General features: G+C 44.5%; 1 protein-coding gene across 8 annotated transcripts in view; it reads right to left on the bottom strand.

Annotated features, from left to right (window-relative positions):
* NSD1 (nuclear receptor binding SET domain protein 1) overlaps positions 1 to 17625 on the bottom strand; it is a 66878-nt gene that overhangs the window by 32344 nt on the left and 16909 nt on the right. For 5 of the 8 annotated variants that reach the window (XR_005105718.1, XR_005105719.1, XM_037397179.1 and 2 more), the window contains 8 exons: positions 16188 to 16323; positions 13000 to 13172; positions 7989 to 10569; positions 4392 to 4513; positions 3979 to 4261; positions 2077 to 2204; positions 942 to 1011; positions 72 to 190 (listed from right to left, as the gene is read on the bottom strand). Coding sequence is in view for 6 of the 8 variants with exons in the window: in XM_037397179.1 (XP_037253076.1) it covers positions 72 to 190; positions 942 to 1011; positions 2077 to 2204; positions 3979 to 4261; positions 4392 to 4513; positions 7989 to 10569; positions 13000 to 13172; positions 16188 to 16323 (3612 nt within the window). In the remaining 2 variants the exon portion in view is untranslated. The remainder of the gene's footprint in view (positions 1 to 71; positions 191 to 941; positions 1012 to 2076; positions 2205 to 3978; positions 4262 to 4391; positions 4514 to 7988; positions 10570 to 12999; positions 13173 to 16187; positions 16324 to 17625) is intronic. The other 3 variants (XM_037397180.1, XM_037397181.1, XM_037397182.1) reach the window with 3 other exon arrangements.

Genomic DNA, 17625 nt, shown 5'->3' with positions numbered 1-17625 from the left:
CTCTGCAAAGTACCTTGGGAAACAGCAGACAGGTTACAGGGATGACAGCAGGTAGGAAGACCCAACAGTACCTCAGAGTGTGGAGTCTCCCCCAGCCCCTCCTCATTTCTCTCCTTCTTGGAATGCATTGCAGCAGAGGGATGGCGCTGTCTTTTCCGTTTCCGCTGCTTCTCCAAGAGTTTTTCAGAAGCTGGGATGCAACAGAAAGACCAGTCAAGGAAAATGCAGAAATAATTCCCTTGTTACCAGTGCCACCAGCAAGTTCTGCACCCTTTTTGAGAGTTTCAGGCTGGGTGCCACTGTCTTTCAGGGCACAATGGCTGGGGTAATACCAGTCTCCAAGCAGTCTGCCCTCTGTCCTGCAGCTATCAGAAGACCACTGATTCATACTGGTTTAAGCTTCTTTTGCTAGGCTGCTGAACAGTATCACTGACTTTCCTGAGACAGATCCAGCAGAAAAGAAGAAATGCTATCAACACAAAGCTTACATTGCTAATCGAATGCTGACAACTACCTCCTGCCACCACACTGCAACAAAAACTTCCTCATGTCGATCCCAATGCAACAGGAAGGCAGACAGGGAGGGACTACAATGCAGAATCATCCATGGGACAGGGCAGCCACCACTGAGCCTGGTCACAGCATGTCAGCAGGCAAAAGACAGCATATTGGTACAGGACTCGTGCTGGTAAGTTTCCTTCAAGCACCCAGACTATGAATGAGAAGCAAACATCATCTCATGGAAATATGAGCCCACCATCTCCACTTTCCACAGGGAAATCAAAGGCGTAACAGGACCATGGGTAAACAATCTCGGTACCCATTTCTTGTGCCACTGCCTCAGCTGAGGCAAGCACCCTCTGTAGGCCCTCACACACGCACAGCCACAAGCACTGATCCAAACATCAGCAGTCTACCCCCACAGCCCTGCCTTCACTTACCTTCTCCCAGGTCCGAGAAGTGAGCTGGTGAGTAGAGCTCAGAGCTGTCACTCTCCGAAGGGCCAGTACCCTACAAATACACAACAGAGTCAAGTCACCAGATGGAAACCAGAAATGCACGTTCCACAGCCACTCAGAGCCTTTACAAATGACTGCAGTGTGTAACTTACAGATCAGGTAATGAATTCATCGGTGATTAGAGACTTTACAAGAAAATATTTGGGAGGTGTGTGTGACATATCCCATGTGGAAAAATCAGTCTCTGGGCAGGGAGGAATGCTGAGTCTGCTGTGTCTTATGCTCACCAGCATCATTCCACTGTTTTCTGAGCTCTCCCAAAAAGGCTGCTAGCACCCTGTAAGGTGCTGGGAAGAGCGACTCTTCTGGCATCACACTTTTTGGAGCTTAAGATTGAAATACACTGGCCTCTGCACTACTGCAACCATGATAACTGCATTAAGACTGTGCCACACAGAGATAAAAAGGAAAGGATGAAAACTGTTACTAATCAACCTTAGAAACAGTGGCAACAGGTCCAGCACAGGTACCTGAAATAATTCTTTACAAGTTGTTTTTTTTCCCTAACCCTGTCACTGAATATCGAGTATTTAGTGGAGAAGAGCAGCGTTTTCTTTAAAAATCTGCACCAAGCACTGTATATTACATGTGATACAACTCAAGCCTCCATCCTGCTACAAGCTCTGCACTTAGGTACCATTTGCCAGCTCACTTGGGAAGGTAACAAAGGAAACTACTCAGAGTAAATCTGACAGAAAAGGACAAAGCCTAGGTTCAAGCTCAAGCTACACTGCAGCAGTGACAGAAAGCCTCTGCACAGAATATTTCTACTCACACCTTCCTAGCCAGCATCCAGCTGACTCCTTTTCCATATAAATCAATGAAGAGAAGAGATTTTACAGCCAAAACTACCCAATCCCCATTAGAAGTCGGGAGGGGCAGGGAACACATCTGTATTCAGTAGATTTCTTCATCATAACACAGCAACCAGCACCTTTGGGAAGGGTGGACCTTTGCTGGGCCACAGCCAACAAAAAACCACAGCCCATTGTACCGCGTCTCATACAGCAGGGTCTGCTGTCTAGGCTGGCTTTCAAAAGAGCTAGAAGGGAAATACCTTCTTTTGGGGAGTCCAATCCTTCTTTGGCATAAAGGCAGCATCCAAATCATTGGATTCCAAGAGCTTTTTAGTGGGCTTCCTTTGACGCTTGCTTTCAAAGTTTCCTGCAATGAAACAGGGGTTTTCTTCTCTTCAGTCAGACTAACACCGTTCAGCAAATGTCAGACAACTGTTCAAAACGATCCACTTCACCTTGGTCTTTGGGATGATAAGCTCTTTGGCCAAAGACCCCCATTCGTGTTTCTGTACAACTTCCACAAAAACAGACCTGTCTGCCATGACCTTCAGGCATACCTCTAAGTAATACAAAAATCCACCCACAGAAGAGAGACTATGAAGTCAATGCCAGCAGGTAACATCCTGGCAGTGCGATTCAGATCATAATTTCCCAGCCACTTTGATCTGGCATAGGCCAGTCCTACCACTGACAAATACAGCCCTGCCTCCACTCCCACGTCACTCCCACCAGCACTCATGCTGCACATAATAAACAGGCTAAAGGATACGCTCCCAGTTAAAACTACCAGGGAAAAGACACTCCAGACTAGCTGTAACCTGCACCATTTCCTACTCAAGCTTTTTGCTGGCACTCAGGGAAGTAACAAACTGCTAGACGTAGATGCATCCACATTAATTTTGGCAACAGTATCTACTTAGAAAGACCTGGAAATGATGATGCCATGAGTGCAAGACACTCCACAGAAACAGCCTGCTACCCATCCTACCCTGTTCATTTGCCTGCTTTATCAGCCTCAGCTGTGTCCTTCCTGTGACACACCTCTGCCCGCACTGCTTACACATCAGACACCTTATGCAGGGACAACTCAGCAGCATTCTCAAGGCAAGCCTGTACCCACAGCTTAGGCTCCCTGTGCTTCAGCAAGAAGCAGGTTTTCTCAGGAGGGGGAAGAGCTAAGCAATCTCTGCACGCTGGATGTTTGCTTCTACTACTGCACCCTGTACTATTCTCCTGCATCTCCAACCTCAAGTTCACATCCTCTGTTTTTCCTCCTTTAATCGTCTCCAACTTTCCATTTCCATCTGACACCCACAAGCCCCCAAAGGCAATCCCTCCGCTCTCACACATAACTGGCTAACTGACCTCCAAGTGACCATACCTCTCACTCTACTTGGTTTAATTTTTTCACCATAGCCTCCTTACTAGAGGAACAGTGCTACCAGGACTTTCACCTTGGAAATGGCTTTAGACACTACCAGAGAATGAATGTGTTGCAAATTTGTAGACCCTGACACTGACTGCTGGAAAGGGGGAAGGTCCATGAGACCACATTTGTTCTTTGTACACTGTGCCTTACCAAAAGCTAAGGCCCTGGCTTGCTGCTAGTACAAGTCTCTGACAATTTCTACAGATGCTTAGAACCTCTACGGAAAAAAAAAAAAAAGTGTTTCCGGAGGGATTTCTGTGCTACAATTCTCCGAGCTCACCAAGAAGCAAAAAGACACCCCACAAGCTATGCAGATTAGACTTTGCATACCAACCTCAGCACAGCAATATTCATCTGAAGGGTTTTAACAGTAGCAAGAGACGTTCAAGCTAAAGGAATGCCCCTGCTTGCAGGCACAGAAGGCCAGGACTCTGAGAAGAAGCTATGACTTCCTTCGTTTGGACAAAGGGGCATTCTGTGCCAGGACACGAGGAGGACCATCACACGCTACAGAAAGCTAATAGTTAAGTGTAATCATCCAGCTCACTGGATCACCCACTGCACCTGCCCTGTCTCCCTTCCCAGCACCAGTAAAGGTCACTGAACGAAGCAAAGCAAAAACCACACTAACACATCAACAGCTACTAACCTTTTCACGCTGGTTGAAGCAACAATTTCTGCTGAACTTGACACATCACTTATGGGAACAGAATCACACAGCCTCCCAATTTACCTGATTTCAGGAATCTCTCTTCTGCATCTGGAGAAGCAGAAACTTCAGAAACATCTGAAGATGACAGCACCAGCTCTGGAAAATCTGTAGTTTCTTCTAGAAGCTGATCAGTGGAGTGGGATCCTAGTTCTGAGAAGGAGCACTCTGCTTCAAGGATGGGAGGGGACCCTTTGGTTGAAGATGGAGTTGAAATCAAAGAACCTGGCCCCTGCTGGGTATCTCTGTCAGGACTACATCGTGCAGGAAGACCTCCTTCAAATTCAGACCTCGCCACAGAATTCACCTAGCATAGTGAAACATGTTGGTGAAAACATTCATCCTGCATGGCACTGCACACAGCAAGAAGTCATCAAAAGCATGCAGACCAGAGCCCCAGAGTAATAACCATGAAGAGCACATTAGTGTTCACCTACCTTCTGCAGTTGCTCCTGGCCCTTCTTTGATTTTTTCTTGGGTGCAAATAAGTGATCATATTCTTCTGCATATTCCAGAAGCCGTTTACTTGGCTTCCTAAGGCGTTTCCTCTCTGAATGTACTAAGAAAAAGGAAAGCAGCTTCAAGACTGTGTTTTCGAGATGGTCACAAGACAAAATTCTCCTCATGATCTGTAGATAATAGCTGTTCCTGCCTTCCCTTCCAGAAGCTCCATGTGGAAAGAGCCCTGATACGTTTTTCTCTTTGATACAGCCTCATAATTTTTGAGCTTCCTATTTTCACAATACCCTGACGTGGCAGGTGGGATTTTTAAGGACCAAAGAGACTTCAAGCAGTTCAGACAAGAAATCAAAAAAACATTAAATATCTGAGAGAATCCTGGAATTTCACCCAATGTCTCCCTAGACAAACTACATCTAAGCTTCCTGCAGTACTTTTACCAAAATCTAAGACTGTTAGCAACTCGGGCTCATCTTGCTACCTTTGCTGTTAACACAAACTCCTTTGGTTTTAGGGCAGGGGCTCAGGAAAAGAATTTTCCCATAATACCTAGTTCACTAGTACAACATAAGCCTAACTCCTTCCCTTTCCCTCCTCCCTGACATATTTTTACATACACTACAACTGCTACTGCAAGCCCATTTACTGCTTTGCTTCCTGACAATAGATTTCACAATGAGATCAGGGAGTGAACAGTTCTCGCCAGCAACTGCAAGCTCTTCAGGGCTCATATGTCTGTGTTTGCACAATGCTGCATCATTGCAAGGGAACCACAGTAACAGGTATTTCCTCAACACAAACCTAACCACCCATGCTACTCCACAATGCGCTGCAAACTCAAAAAAACCCCAAAAAACCCCAAAAAAACCACAAAAAAACCCAACAAAAATCTACCCACCAAAAAGAGCACCCTGACACTCTACACCATCTCTACCCAGCAAGCCGCAAAAGCAAGATGATGGAAGCTTTTCTCACTTCCCAGAATACCTGACTCTTCCCCTTTTTTAGTTTTCAAAATTATCAAATAATATTGCCAAAAGATTTCTCCTAGTCACAAAAACTTTTGCCGTCTCCTGGAAGTTTAGGAACAAACAGTAAATATTCTCTTTGCTTCTTTTCATGTGTAGGAGGTGGCTTTTTCTTCTTTAAAACAAACATTTTTCTAACAAAGCATTCCAGTGCAACACTTCAGAACAGGGATGCTGGACAAGATTGCTACGCTTTATTGTGGCTTTGTGGTTAAACAAGCACAAAAGCATCAAACTTAGCCGAAAGAAGAAAGGAACAACTTTCTCAAACAACGATTTTCAGCCTCTATTACTGCTCCACACAGGTGTCTGGATAAAATACACATTTCAGCACATAACCAGTTATAGGATGAGTATCCTCACCAGGCAACTATTTGGGGCCCCAAAGTCATGCAGAGCCCACAGCCCTGTGCCAGAAGGACTGACCTAATTGCACATTTTTCCCAAAGTGAATCCCAAATGCAGTCAGATTGGCACTGGCACATCAAAAACCTGATGAAACTATTACTTATAAAAACATTGTACATCAGCAAATTCCACCAATCTTCACTTCTGCCTTACTTGCTCTAAATTGCACCCCAAAGTTTATAGCGAAAATATGCCCAAAGTTGCCATTCAACTATGAAGACTTTATATAGCTTGAGCTCTGTGGAAATCGCACAGCTGTGACTGCAATCTGTTACCATCTCTGATGCTGATACTCTGCCTGCTGCAGACAAGGATTAGCCACACCTTCTCAGAGCACTGGCAAACAGAAGAAACAACTCCTCCTGTGTAAACTGCAGTTACAACAACCTTCCAGTACCATTCTCTCTACTTTCTACGTAATTGGCTTTGCCCGATACAAAAAGACTGGTTTCCATGAACGGGTTTCACAGCACTAGAGGTTTACTCACTACCACCAGCACACTGGGGATGTTACAGCAGTCCAAACAGCTTGTCACTCACATAGGCTCCAGTGCCTTCCTAACACACCTGTACAGAGGAGCTTCAGGTGTGATTCAAGGCTTATATGCTATTTAGGACAAGGGAGTTAAGATCACGCTGCAGTTGCCGATCTGTCACTTTTGCAATCAAATCCAAGGCTCTCACTGTCACTGCATCCCTTTGTGCAGCACCAGGACAGCTCTGTGCTCCTCTCCAACACCACTCTGCCCAGGAGCCTGCTGCATTCCTCTGCTGCTTCTCTCCTAATATTACTACCTGTTACCAGCTCTTCTCTAGCTCTCTCTGTAGACTTGCATCTTCATCTCATGTAGCAACATACTGAGGGCACTTCAATTGCAAAACCACCATGAGGTTAGTTGCATCTTGGTGCAAATGAGGAACTCACTCCCTCCAGCGGGCTGTGACACTCCTGCAGCAGAGCCCTGACAGCCCCAGAAAAATACGCGTCCTCTCGCCTGTTCTGTGAAGACTTAAAGTCCTCAAAAACACGCAGCCACAGCCAGCAGTCAGTGAATGATTAAGCTGGTTATGATTTCAAACCAGAACTTTTACCCCATGCATTACACCCTATGGGCTTGTTTTCTGTGCCTGCTGTGACTTGCCTTGGGCAGGTCCTACAAGTAAGCAAGGAGCTGCCTTTTCCACACTAAAAAAGAGGTGTAGGCACCCTCCAGCAACCAGTAGCAGCAAAATACACAAAGATATGCACTGGGGGAACATGTTAAGTGTATACACGTTCAAAATTCTCTCAAGTTATATTAATTTATGATATTGCAAATAGATCAGAGCAATTTAGTTTGGTGAAATTATGTAAAAACCTAATTCTGTTGTTTTCATTAAGATCTGCTTCCCCAGATTCTTTGCAGAAGCCTGAGCACGGTATGTGTTGAACAGTTTTGGGGGACCTATTCCCTACACACACACACACTTTTTGGTTTTTTGTGGGTTTGGGGTTTTTTTTTTGTCTTTCTCCAGCCCAGCCTCCTTAGCAGCTTCCCCCTCTTCTGCTCTCCCCTTAACCCCTCAGCCACACTAGAGCTGTAAATTAAGAAATCTGTGGTGTTCCCCAATTCATTATTAGCAGCTAATAAAATTCCATACTAAAATGCCAGAAGAACCCCCAACACAGACCTTGATGAAATCCTATAGAACAAGCCAAAGACAGACACCATGTCAAACAGCACCAGAAAAAAAACAATTGAGGCTCAGTTTCCCACAATTTTCTAGCACTGATCGATCCAGCTAACACCAAGCAGGTCACTCTAAGGAACATATTACAAAGGTAGAAGTTTGTTTTTTTTTTTTAAATAATTCCAGGCTTGCAAGGATGCTTATTTTACCTTTCACTGTGGAGGAACAAATGATTTGTAATGTATTTGAACTTTCTGACAAAAAAGTTAAGCAAAATCCCATCTCGACTCTGCTTTCTTTGCTCTCCATGCTTACAGAGGACCCAAAACCAACGTATCACACTTTCTTCAGCTCAGATGTGTACATCCAATGTTGTCAAACAGCCCCAAGTTCCGTAACTTATGCTTTAAATGAAAAAGTATAAAATGTATACAAATACACACTCTGGCGCAAGTCCAGCTCCCTTACCTTGTGCAGAGAATTCAGACTGGGGAGCAAAGTTGCCAAGCTCTGTTTCTGAGTCCATCACACTGTTGTTTGGCTTACCACATACATTCAAACGTTTCTCAACTAAGTCTAAATGATTCTTATAGTCCTGATCTGTCAGGTCTCCCTCACGCACCTTTGAATGAGGGGAATGCCTACGTCCCAAGCACTCATTTCCCTTCAGTGAAAAGCCACGAGAATTCAGGCCAAAGGCACTCTCCAAGTTTCCTTGTTCCCTAGATCTACTGATGTGCTTATTAGATCTAGCACTGCTTTGGTTAAAACGCTGCCATCTCTTTTTGGGTGCTACGTGATTTATAACATTAGACTCATCACCAAGAGAGCTCTCACTATTTGCCTCTGAATCCAAGTCTGGACTCTCCCCATTTTCAGCAGAAATGCAGCTCTCAATATTTCTACCAGCTTCAGGTCTCCTTCCAATACGATCTAAATTGTCATCAGATAAACAGGCAGAGTCTTCATCAGTTGAATGTTCTGTTAAATCAACAGACTCTTTCCTCTCAGTATCTTCTGCTTCATTACCTAGAGGACTGGTAACCGAACCATGAACGCGGAATGCATGTTCTCCTGAATCTCTGGATAACCGACTTAGCAACTTACTTGGCCCTCCTGGTTTTAAGTCCTTTCTGTTTGAAACTGTTTTATCTCCAAGCTTTGATGACTGCTTAGATTTTGAACAGTTGCGTTTGGACACACAACTTGTGCCGTTTGTCCCAGAAACAGCAGTACTCGCGGGCTCTCTTTTACTAGTACCAATCCCTGTCAACTTGGTTGGAGGATTGCGTGAAAAAGAGTTGCTGCTTATAGTGGAGTTTGGATTTACTGTTTCCTGGGCACAATCTCCATTTTTTTCTATTTTATATGGGGGACCTATGAGAGACAAGGATTTCAGACCACTTGCAGAATTGCTTCCAGAACCATCAGCTGTGCTGGTATTTCGAAATGGGACTATATTTTGACCAGTCATCAGTTGCTGCTCTTTTGTCTTACTGTCATGCATATCCTTCAACATCATTAACAAGGTGCTGAATTTGTAATCTGGCTCAATAGGCAAACAACCATGACCAGAGGCAGAAGAGAAAAGTAAAGGTACTGTGGCCTTTGGAGTGCCAGAGTCGTTAGCATCATCATTTATGGACCGATAAGATAGCTCCTTCAGCTCTGACAAGACATGCTTCACCACCGCCGTTTCTATTTCTGTAGAATCCCTGGGTTTCTCATGCATGTTGTTTAACAGTTTCTGACCATCAACTTTTCCACTTCTCTGAAGAGAATCTCTCTGAAGGCCAGAGAAACCTTTGGTATCAGAAGAGCAGCGATTCACACCACCCTCCTCTTCTGCAAGAGAAGGCTCCAACCCAGCAACTTTTTCTTTATGCTTGCATTTTATACTCCTGATGCGGGGCAGTTTCATACTTTTCGGTTTTAAGATTGCTTGATTTGCAACAGCAGGCCAGGAGCTGTCCTTGGAAACACTTTGGGGAGTAGTGTGCTTGTTTGCTAGGGAAAGATTGTCATTTCTCACATCTGAGGAGCACTCAAGAGCCGTCAATGACATCTCAGCATCAGAGAAGCCTACTTCAAGCTCCCCATCTGCAAATTCAGCATCAAGTCTGCTGGTTACTGAACCTCCCAGAGGTTTGCGATCCCTGTATGACTTCTTCCTGGCTCTTCTGTTGCTCTTCTGAGAAAGATACATGGAAAGCTTAATGTTTCCACTTGACGTCATAGGAAACTCCCTCTCCACTTTATCTGAAGAATCACTAACTTCAAGAGCGCTAGAGGCTCTCTCTGAACTTTGGTCCATGGTATCTACGTCACTGTTCCCACCGTCTGAGAGGGAAGAGGATGAATCCGATTCAGCTTGCTTTTTCTCAATACCAGCATCAGATGTGGAATAGTGTATTTGTAATTTGGAACTGCACAAAATGCCCAGGGAGCTCTTTTCTCTCTCCAAAGATGCACTGGAAAACAAATCCCCTTGGAGAGTGTTCTTCAGAGCATCACTTTTACGATTCTCATAGTCTGGTTTCAAAGATGTCATTTCAAAACGTCTTTCTCCAAAGGAGGAAAGCAAATGGTTTTCCCTGGTGCTACTGGATGCTGTTAAGCTGCTGGCAATCCGGCGAAGTTCATGAGAGGCATGTTTATCTGGTAGGTCCCCAACAATCATGTTTCTAACTATGCGCTCTGGCATTTTTGCTTTGATTTCTCTCCTAGATGCTTCCCCTCTTGCACCACTCTTTTTTACTCTAGTCCTTTTTCTGCTGTCAGAGCTTTTTTTCACGTGTGGCTTAATGTGCAATTTTCCTTTTTCACTGGCTCGGTATCTGGAGTCAAATGCCAAGGATTTAAAACAGCCATTCAGCCGCCTGTCCCTTTCTGCTCCAGGGCCATTGGCATAGTATTCCGACTGTGCTTCCTTCTCACTGTCCAGCTCGCTGGAGTTCTGGCTGCACTTTTGATCCTCTGGCCCCCCAAGAAGAATGTCTTCTGCCTGTCCAACACTGACTTCCCATTTAGCCATAAATCTTTGAGGAACCTTAAAATTAGAGGAGACAAAAAAAAAAAAAAAAAAAGAAAGAAAAAATTTGAGTGGATAACCAACAAGACTAAAGTGAGATTGAGATACACATGGCACAGAACAGTGACAGTCCTACATTTTGTGTCTTTAAGACAACCACAAATTCCCAGAGACTGTGTCTAGTGGACACAGAAAATACTGCTCTGGGTAAGTATCCTGCACACCTGCTGAACCTAATAAAAATCCCTGTGCATTCCCAGAACAACAAAAAGGTCCCTGCAAGCACAGGCCTCCCAGGAACCAGATGTCCCGGCATCCCAGCACACCCTGAACACAACAGCCTGTAAAGGGGAATGCATATGGCATGGATCTCTGGCACAGAAATGCAAAGCAACAGCCAACAAAAGCCTCTCAAGGCAAATGCAGCATCATTTTCTTCAAAACATTTGAGCAGACACATTTGCTTTGCTCATTCTTGATTCTTCCTGTATCCCTTGAACTCTGAGTATGATTCAAGTCCTCCCTCTCCATCAATCCACCTTGGTACAAACGTGACATATACACACACACATCTAAAATGTACTCTAGCAAATTCAAGATGTCCATTACCAAGAAGTCTCCCAGCTTTAATCTGTACCTTTAATACAAAAAGCACCCTGCATACTGGACGGGAACCTCTGCTAGCATCTAAAATCAGCAAGAAACTTATTTCTTACCTGTGTGCAGTTTTTGGCTGCACAACAGCAAACCGAAGGTTTCACAAACACTCCTAAAATGAAAACCAATTCCAAGACAGGAGGGACAACTCAAATTTCTTACACTTTTCCTTAAAAAAAAAACTCAAAACCCACACCAATAAAATCTCACCTCAGCAGATTAAAAAGTTTGATGGAACCCGATAGCAAACCAGCCAAATACCCTCAGTTTTGCATCAGATCTTGGCTTCCACAAATGCAAACCCAGAAATTTATGCAAGCAGCGAACATTTGATTCCCTCTCCTGCAGCTACACTGGCACTTCCATTTACATATAGGATGACATTTTAGCCATGCAGCACTTCCAGGACCAGAAAAGTTACTTGGGAGTGTGTAACTAGTTGTTAGGGGGCTGGGAACACAAGGAGAGAAGTCCTTAGGGCCAATACTGAACATGACCTTGGAAAAGGAAAACCAAATGAGAGCAGTAAACCCAGGGGCTCACATCTGCAAGAGCACATATAATGTAATGGTTCTGCACTAACATAGGTTGAGTACACAACTGCTAATAAACCTCTTGGAAAAAGAAAAAAAACAGACACCATTACCTAGCATTACTATCTGCTCTCTTACAGTAACACAGCAGCCTCTGTACTTCTTCACTTCAGCAATTCTAAAAAGTTAATTTCACCAGTCACCTTCCTAAAGGCTTAGACCAGACCCCTGTGTATTGGTTACAACTGCTCAGGGCTGTTACAGAATTGCAGAATCATTTAGGTTGGAGAAGACCTATAAGATCATCAAGCCCAACCGTTAACCCAGCACTGCCAAGTCCACTACTAAACCATGTCCCTAAACACCACATCTACAAGTATTCTAGATGCCTCCAGGGATGATGACTCAACCACTTCCCTGGGCAGCCCGTTCTAGTGCTTGGCTACCGTTTCAGTGAAGAAATTTTTCCTAATATCCAATGTAAACCTCTCCTGGCACAACATAAGGATGCTTCCTCTTATACTCTTAAGTTTTTACCTGGGAAAAGAGACTGAACCCCACCTTGCCACAACCTCCTTTCAGGCAGCTGTAGAGCATGACAAGGTCTTCCCTGATCCTCCTTTCCTCCAGGCTAAACAACCCCAGTTCCCTCAGCCACTCCCGGTTAAGACCTGTGCTCTAGACCCCTCACCAGCTTTGCTGCCCTTCTTTGGCCGTGCTCCAGCACCTCGATGTCTTTGATGCAACAAGCCACAAAACTCATTCCCATAGGCTCACTGACAAAGCATTTTCCAAGTCAAATTATAAGTCCTAACAGGTTTCTACAAAGAAAATTACTGAAGCAGGACTAAAAACCCCGCTGCTTTATCTGAGTCAGTGACCTAGTGAAGCGTGCAGCTCCACCTCTGCTTCAGATCAGCCAAAGGAGGCTGCCAGAGAGCACAGAAGTTATTTAGATGCGTGCTGTAATAGACATCAGGAGAGGGCTGTGCTGCTCCACAGCGCACACCAACAGACCTGACTCCTCTCTGAGCTGTCTAGGGCAGTAAAAGCTTCAGGCCACACCCTGACATAAAAAAAGAGAACTTAGAAACTCCTGGCAGCTTATAAACTACGCTCATTGCAAGTCCCTGGCCACGTTGCTGCAGTCACTGCCACAGAAGAAAGCTGTCAAAGTGTAATTCCAGGCATAAAGGAATACTCTGTGCTGTGCAGATTCAAAGGATCAAAAACATATTAGAGAAAACAGATCTTTCACCTTATGTTTGTAACCTTTTTCCTTTTGCTTTCCTCTTCTCCGAAGAACAGGCAGCTCTTCAAACTGATGTCTTCCTTCAAAGAGGACAATAGCTTTCCCAGCAACCCAGGTTTTCTCTGAAGGTTCTCCTAAGGCATCCACATAGTACTCCCGGTAAGGTCTCCGATTGGAAACTATTTTGATAAATTAAAAAGAATTAACCCCTTGCATATAACAGAATAAAGACACACAAAGAATCACAAAGCGGTAACAACCTGACAGTTAATTTCAACTACTTTTTGCTTAATAATACTCCCACACAAACGCCTGTTCTAGGGATTTCTACCCAGAACTAAGGCAGACCCCCTTTGATCTCTGCTATGTTCTGTCTTGGTACTCTCCATTTTTATGTTGTTGGGGTTTTTTCTTACAAACAATTAACAGGTCTAAGATGGGTCATCTCCCTAGAGAGCAAAGACTACTGCTTGGCTGCAAAAGAAATTTGCAAAAATATCCAGTTGTGTTTTTTTTTTTTCCCTTGAGACACGCAACATACTAGGCAGGACATTTAATTTTTGCAACTCCCTGATTAATGATTAAACAGCCCAGTCCACTTGACCGTTGGGAAAACACAACAGTGTGCTGGCAACACCCAGAATTACATCCTTCTGGACAGGATTTACTCATACAGGTTGAGCCTCTCCCACCACGATATACCACATCTTGTTCAATGCTTTGTTACCAAACAAGCTCTTATTTAGGACATAAAACATTAATAACATTATTTAAGTACACACATGCACACAAACTCTACAAGGACTACGTGAAACATGACAAAACGTTAGTTGCAATGAGCATCTCCATACTTTGGGCACGAATGTGCAGAGCAAGAGAAGAAACTCAATCATAACGGCACAACCAAAGATTTTTCAAAAGCTGCTTTCTGTGTGAGAATGATGAACAGACATGGTACAATTAAGAACTGAACTAGTACTGGAGGTGCTGGTGAAAAAGGACGGGTTAAAAGCATTAGAACAGAGCAAACAAGGCTTGAAACAAGAGATCTAAACTTCTCCCTGCATCTTGCTGCAATGTGTGCTTCACGTGCTCCTGGCAACACCTTCACCCTCTGAACCAGGAACCTAGAATTCACAGCCCATTTGGTTTGTGCTGCCTCTTCCAGGAGTGTCAGCACAATGGGGCACCCTGGCCTTTATGAAGATGGTGACATTGAGATTCTGACCAAGACCACTGGGAGGTTGACAAGTAATGACCAGGGCAACATCAAACCAAGGGCAAAGATGACAGACTTCATCTGTCCCGTTCACAGTACTGGGACTCAAGCCACTGAGCCTCAATCTTCCAGCTCCAAAAATTCTTCCAAGTCGAGAGCTTGCTAAGAAAAGGCAAACTGCTTGAAACAAAACGCCATGCCTCAAACCCAAGAAAAGAGGCTTTTGCACAAGTGATGAGTTTGAAGCGACCTGCCTTGTTTTGAAGGGCTCGTTCCCTTGGCAACAGGAGAGCCAAGGCAGGAGGACCGAGCTTTCTGTGGTGCACACAGAGCCCGGCAGCTCCCCCTGCCCAAAAGCACCAGCATTCAGACCCACCCAATTCTGCCACCTCAGCATCAGGGAAGGATGACTAGGAGGTTACATAAAGCCACAACTGGAAAATGCAATTTTCCCCAGAGCTCTATTGGTTTGAACATGGATAAAACATGATGGGAGAGTCTATCATGTAGCTGGAGATCAGACCTTGCTGGAATTTGTTAATAGCATGTTTCCTCCCTGCAGAATTCCTTTATTAGAAATCCTCATACACAGGCTGAGAGGGGATTACTGGACAGCTATATACATTAAATCCTGTCCAAAACTTCATGGGGAGGGATGCAGGGGGAGAGTATGTCTGGCATACCTTCTGGCAACATATTTGACAGGAATTTGAGCACTCGAGAGGGACTATTTAAAACAGCACATTCAGTATTATCTAGAATCAGGATGAATGCCTCCCAAAGGATGAAGGGGAAGAAATAGCAAGTAAGACTACTACAGCAACCAGACTTCGGGATGACATGAGCACAATGTAGAAAAAGCTACTTCACGTCTCTAGAGAAATACTAGAGGGCTCTGAGCTGATGGCAGCTCAGGGGGGATTAAAAAAAAAAAAAATAGCCTACTCTCTCTCAGCACTTAGTTCTTAGGCTGGCGAGGGCCACAAAAACTGGAGAGAAATACATTGGTGAGTGGCAACCTCACCAGTCTACAGAGCTGTCAGTGGCAGATGGTACCAGTTCAAGTGGTTTCCAGTTGCCCACAAAACAAAAAAGAAAACAGAAGGGGAAAGCAGGAGCAAATAAACAAGCCTCTTTCCATTTGTGACAGTCTCCCCATGGCAGCCAGTATGATCCTAAAAGCAAACCAATCACCTCCCCTCTGTTGTCTCTATCACTCACCTACATTTCTCTGCCTTCAGCTTGTAAAACTCTCTTCCTTCTTGGCTCTCCCCTTCATTCATGCAAGCACAGCTCTGTTATTTCCCCAATCTCTTTCCCTCACACTCAGCTGGCTCTTGGTCTCACTGACACACTATGCCCTAAACTTTCACATATGTGGCTCCATCTCCAGGTTTTTCCAATATTTCCCCATAAACAGCCCCTTGCTTCCTTGTGCCAAACAAGACCAAAAAAAAATTCGCTTCCTCACACACTCCCATCACACCTTCAGTCACTTAGCAGCTACACTGCACTGCCCCACACCTCACTTCTCAGCCTTTCCAGACCCCCATTCTCCAGGCCTGGCCGATTCTCCGTGTCCACACACACTCCGAGCTTCCCAGCTCTGCTTGGCTACCCACTGCATGTCTCTGTCCTCACCTCTCTGATCCACCTCCTTTTTTGCTGTATCTTCTTTTTGAGAGGCTGCTTGCTCTTGTGCACTGCCCTGAGCTCAGTCTAGCTACTCATCCTTCCTGTACTCTCAGAAGAAAAGCTTACATGTCCAACAGCTATCTGTGCCACTTCCATCAGCCTCAACCCCATCTTCCTCCTGTCACCTCCCTGATCTACACCTGCTTTATAGATCCAGGTCTTCTAAAGTACAGCCTATTTCTTCATTCCTTTCAAGGGCCAGAAATGTTTTTTAAATTAAAAACTGCAGCACCCTGTCATACACAACACCTCCACTTTGTGGTCTGAGTAGATATAGTACCTTTCATTTTTGAGTGACAGTCCAGCACTGGATCATGACAAATTGTGCATGGCCACCATGGGCGTCTGTTGAACTTGGCCCAAACAAGATCCCCAACTTCATACTTCACTGGAGTGGGTTTCTTCTTGGCTCGGATCTTTAGGAAAAAACAGAACACAAGAAATCACTAAAGCTCCAGATGCTTTTAAAGAGATTTGCCTCCCCCCTTCGTGCATCTGGCCACCAGAGACATTTACATTAAAAAGCAAGTCCTGATTTTACTTAGTGGCTCCTACACCTTCAAAGAACACTATGGTTCTCCTCATCCTTCTGAAAGAACAAAACAATAAACCAGGGTTTGAGACCTTTTTTTTTTTTGTGATTTTGTAGCAAGGAGCATGACCTCTGGTATGTGACTACACTCAAACATCACACATTTGAGCAGGTAAATATTTAGAGTCACTACTAGCCTCCATTACTTCACTAACACAGATTTGTTCATTTCAAACATACCAAAAATAAAGTAGTAGTAAGAGGCAATGACACACTCCTAACTGGAAGAATGTGATGAGAACAGCAAATTAAGTGTTTATCAATTGCAAAAAGAAACAGTTGATATGTACGAACTAATAACCTCCCTGCTTCTCAGATGTGCTCAGGAAAAAGCTTCACCATAAAGTACTTGAAATCAAAAGCAGGCACAATCAGAAAAAAACCCCTTAAATCCTAATTTTTAGTTTATATGCACAGAGCTGCCATTGCTCTGCCCCAAAACTAGAAAACAGGAGAAAATGAGCACAAGAGCAGTCATCCCCCCTCTAGGAGACACACACACACACACACACAGACTTTGCCTGTTTCCAAAAACTGCTCACAAGTATCAGCAGTGTACAAACAGTCACCCAAACCCCCTCTGCTTCCCACGGCTGTGCAGTGATCACAAGAACGTCAAAATATTTCAATACACAAAAAAAAATTCTAATGCTGCTTAATGGCATTTCTGTCTTGCTATTGAAGGGCAGAGAGCAGGTCCTGTGCTGTTTGCTAAGCACACGTGCTCTCTGCCTGGATGCTGCACTACGAGCAGAACCTCTGCCAAAAAGAGGATCCAGGAGCTTACCAGTGGTGTGACTAATGGAGACAAGACGAGGTACCATAGGTTTTCACAGGACACTGGAGTCCCCACGCCCAGCTGCAGGGTATCCTGCCTGTTTACCAGCACCACCAGCCAACGCACATCCCAAGTGGGTTCAGCATTTTAAGAGCTCTAAAGTGCTGCAGGTATCCTTGCCAGTAAATAGCGGCAATATACTCCTCATTAAAGCTGTCACAGCACAAATACACACCTTCTCACTTCACTTCTCTGTCCTGCTCACCAGCCTTCCCAAGGTAGTTTCTTGCAATTCACAGTTTAACATCCTAGCAACTAAAACACAACAGGCCTCTCTAATAAAAGGTA

Source organism: Falco rusticolus, chromosome 8 (genome assembly GCF_015220075.1).
Source record: "Falco rusticolus isolate bFalRus1 chromosome 8, bFalRus1.pri, whole genome shotgun sequence".
Classification (NCBI taxonomy): domain Eukaryota; kingdom Metazoa; phylum Chordata; class Aves; order Falconiformes; family Falconidae; genus Falco; species Falco rusticolus.
This window is presented reverse-complemented; position numbering and strand designations above follow the sequence as displayed.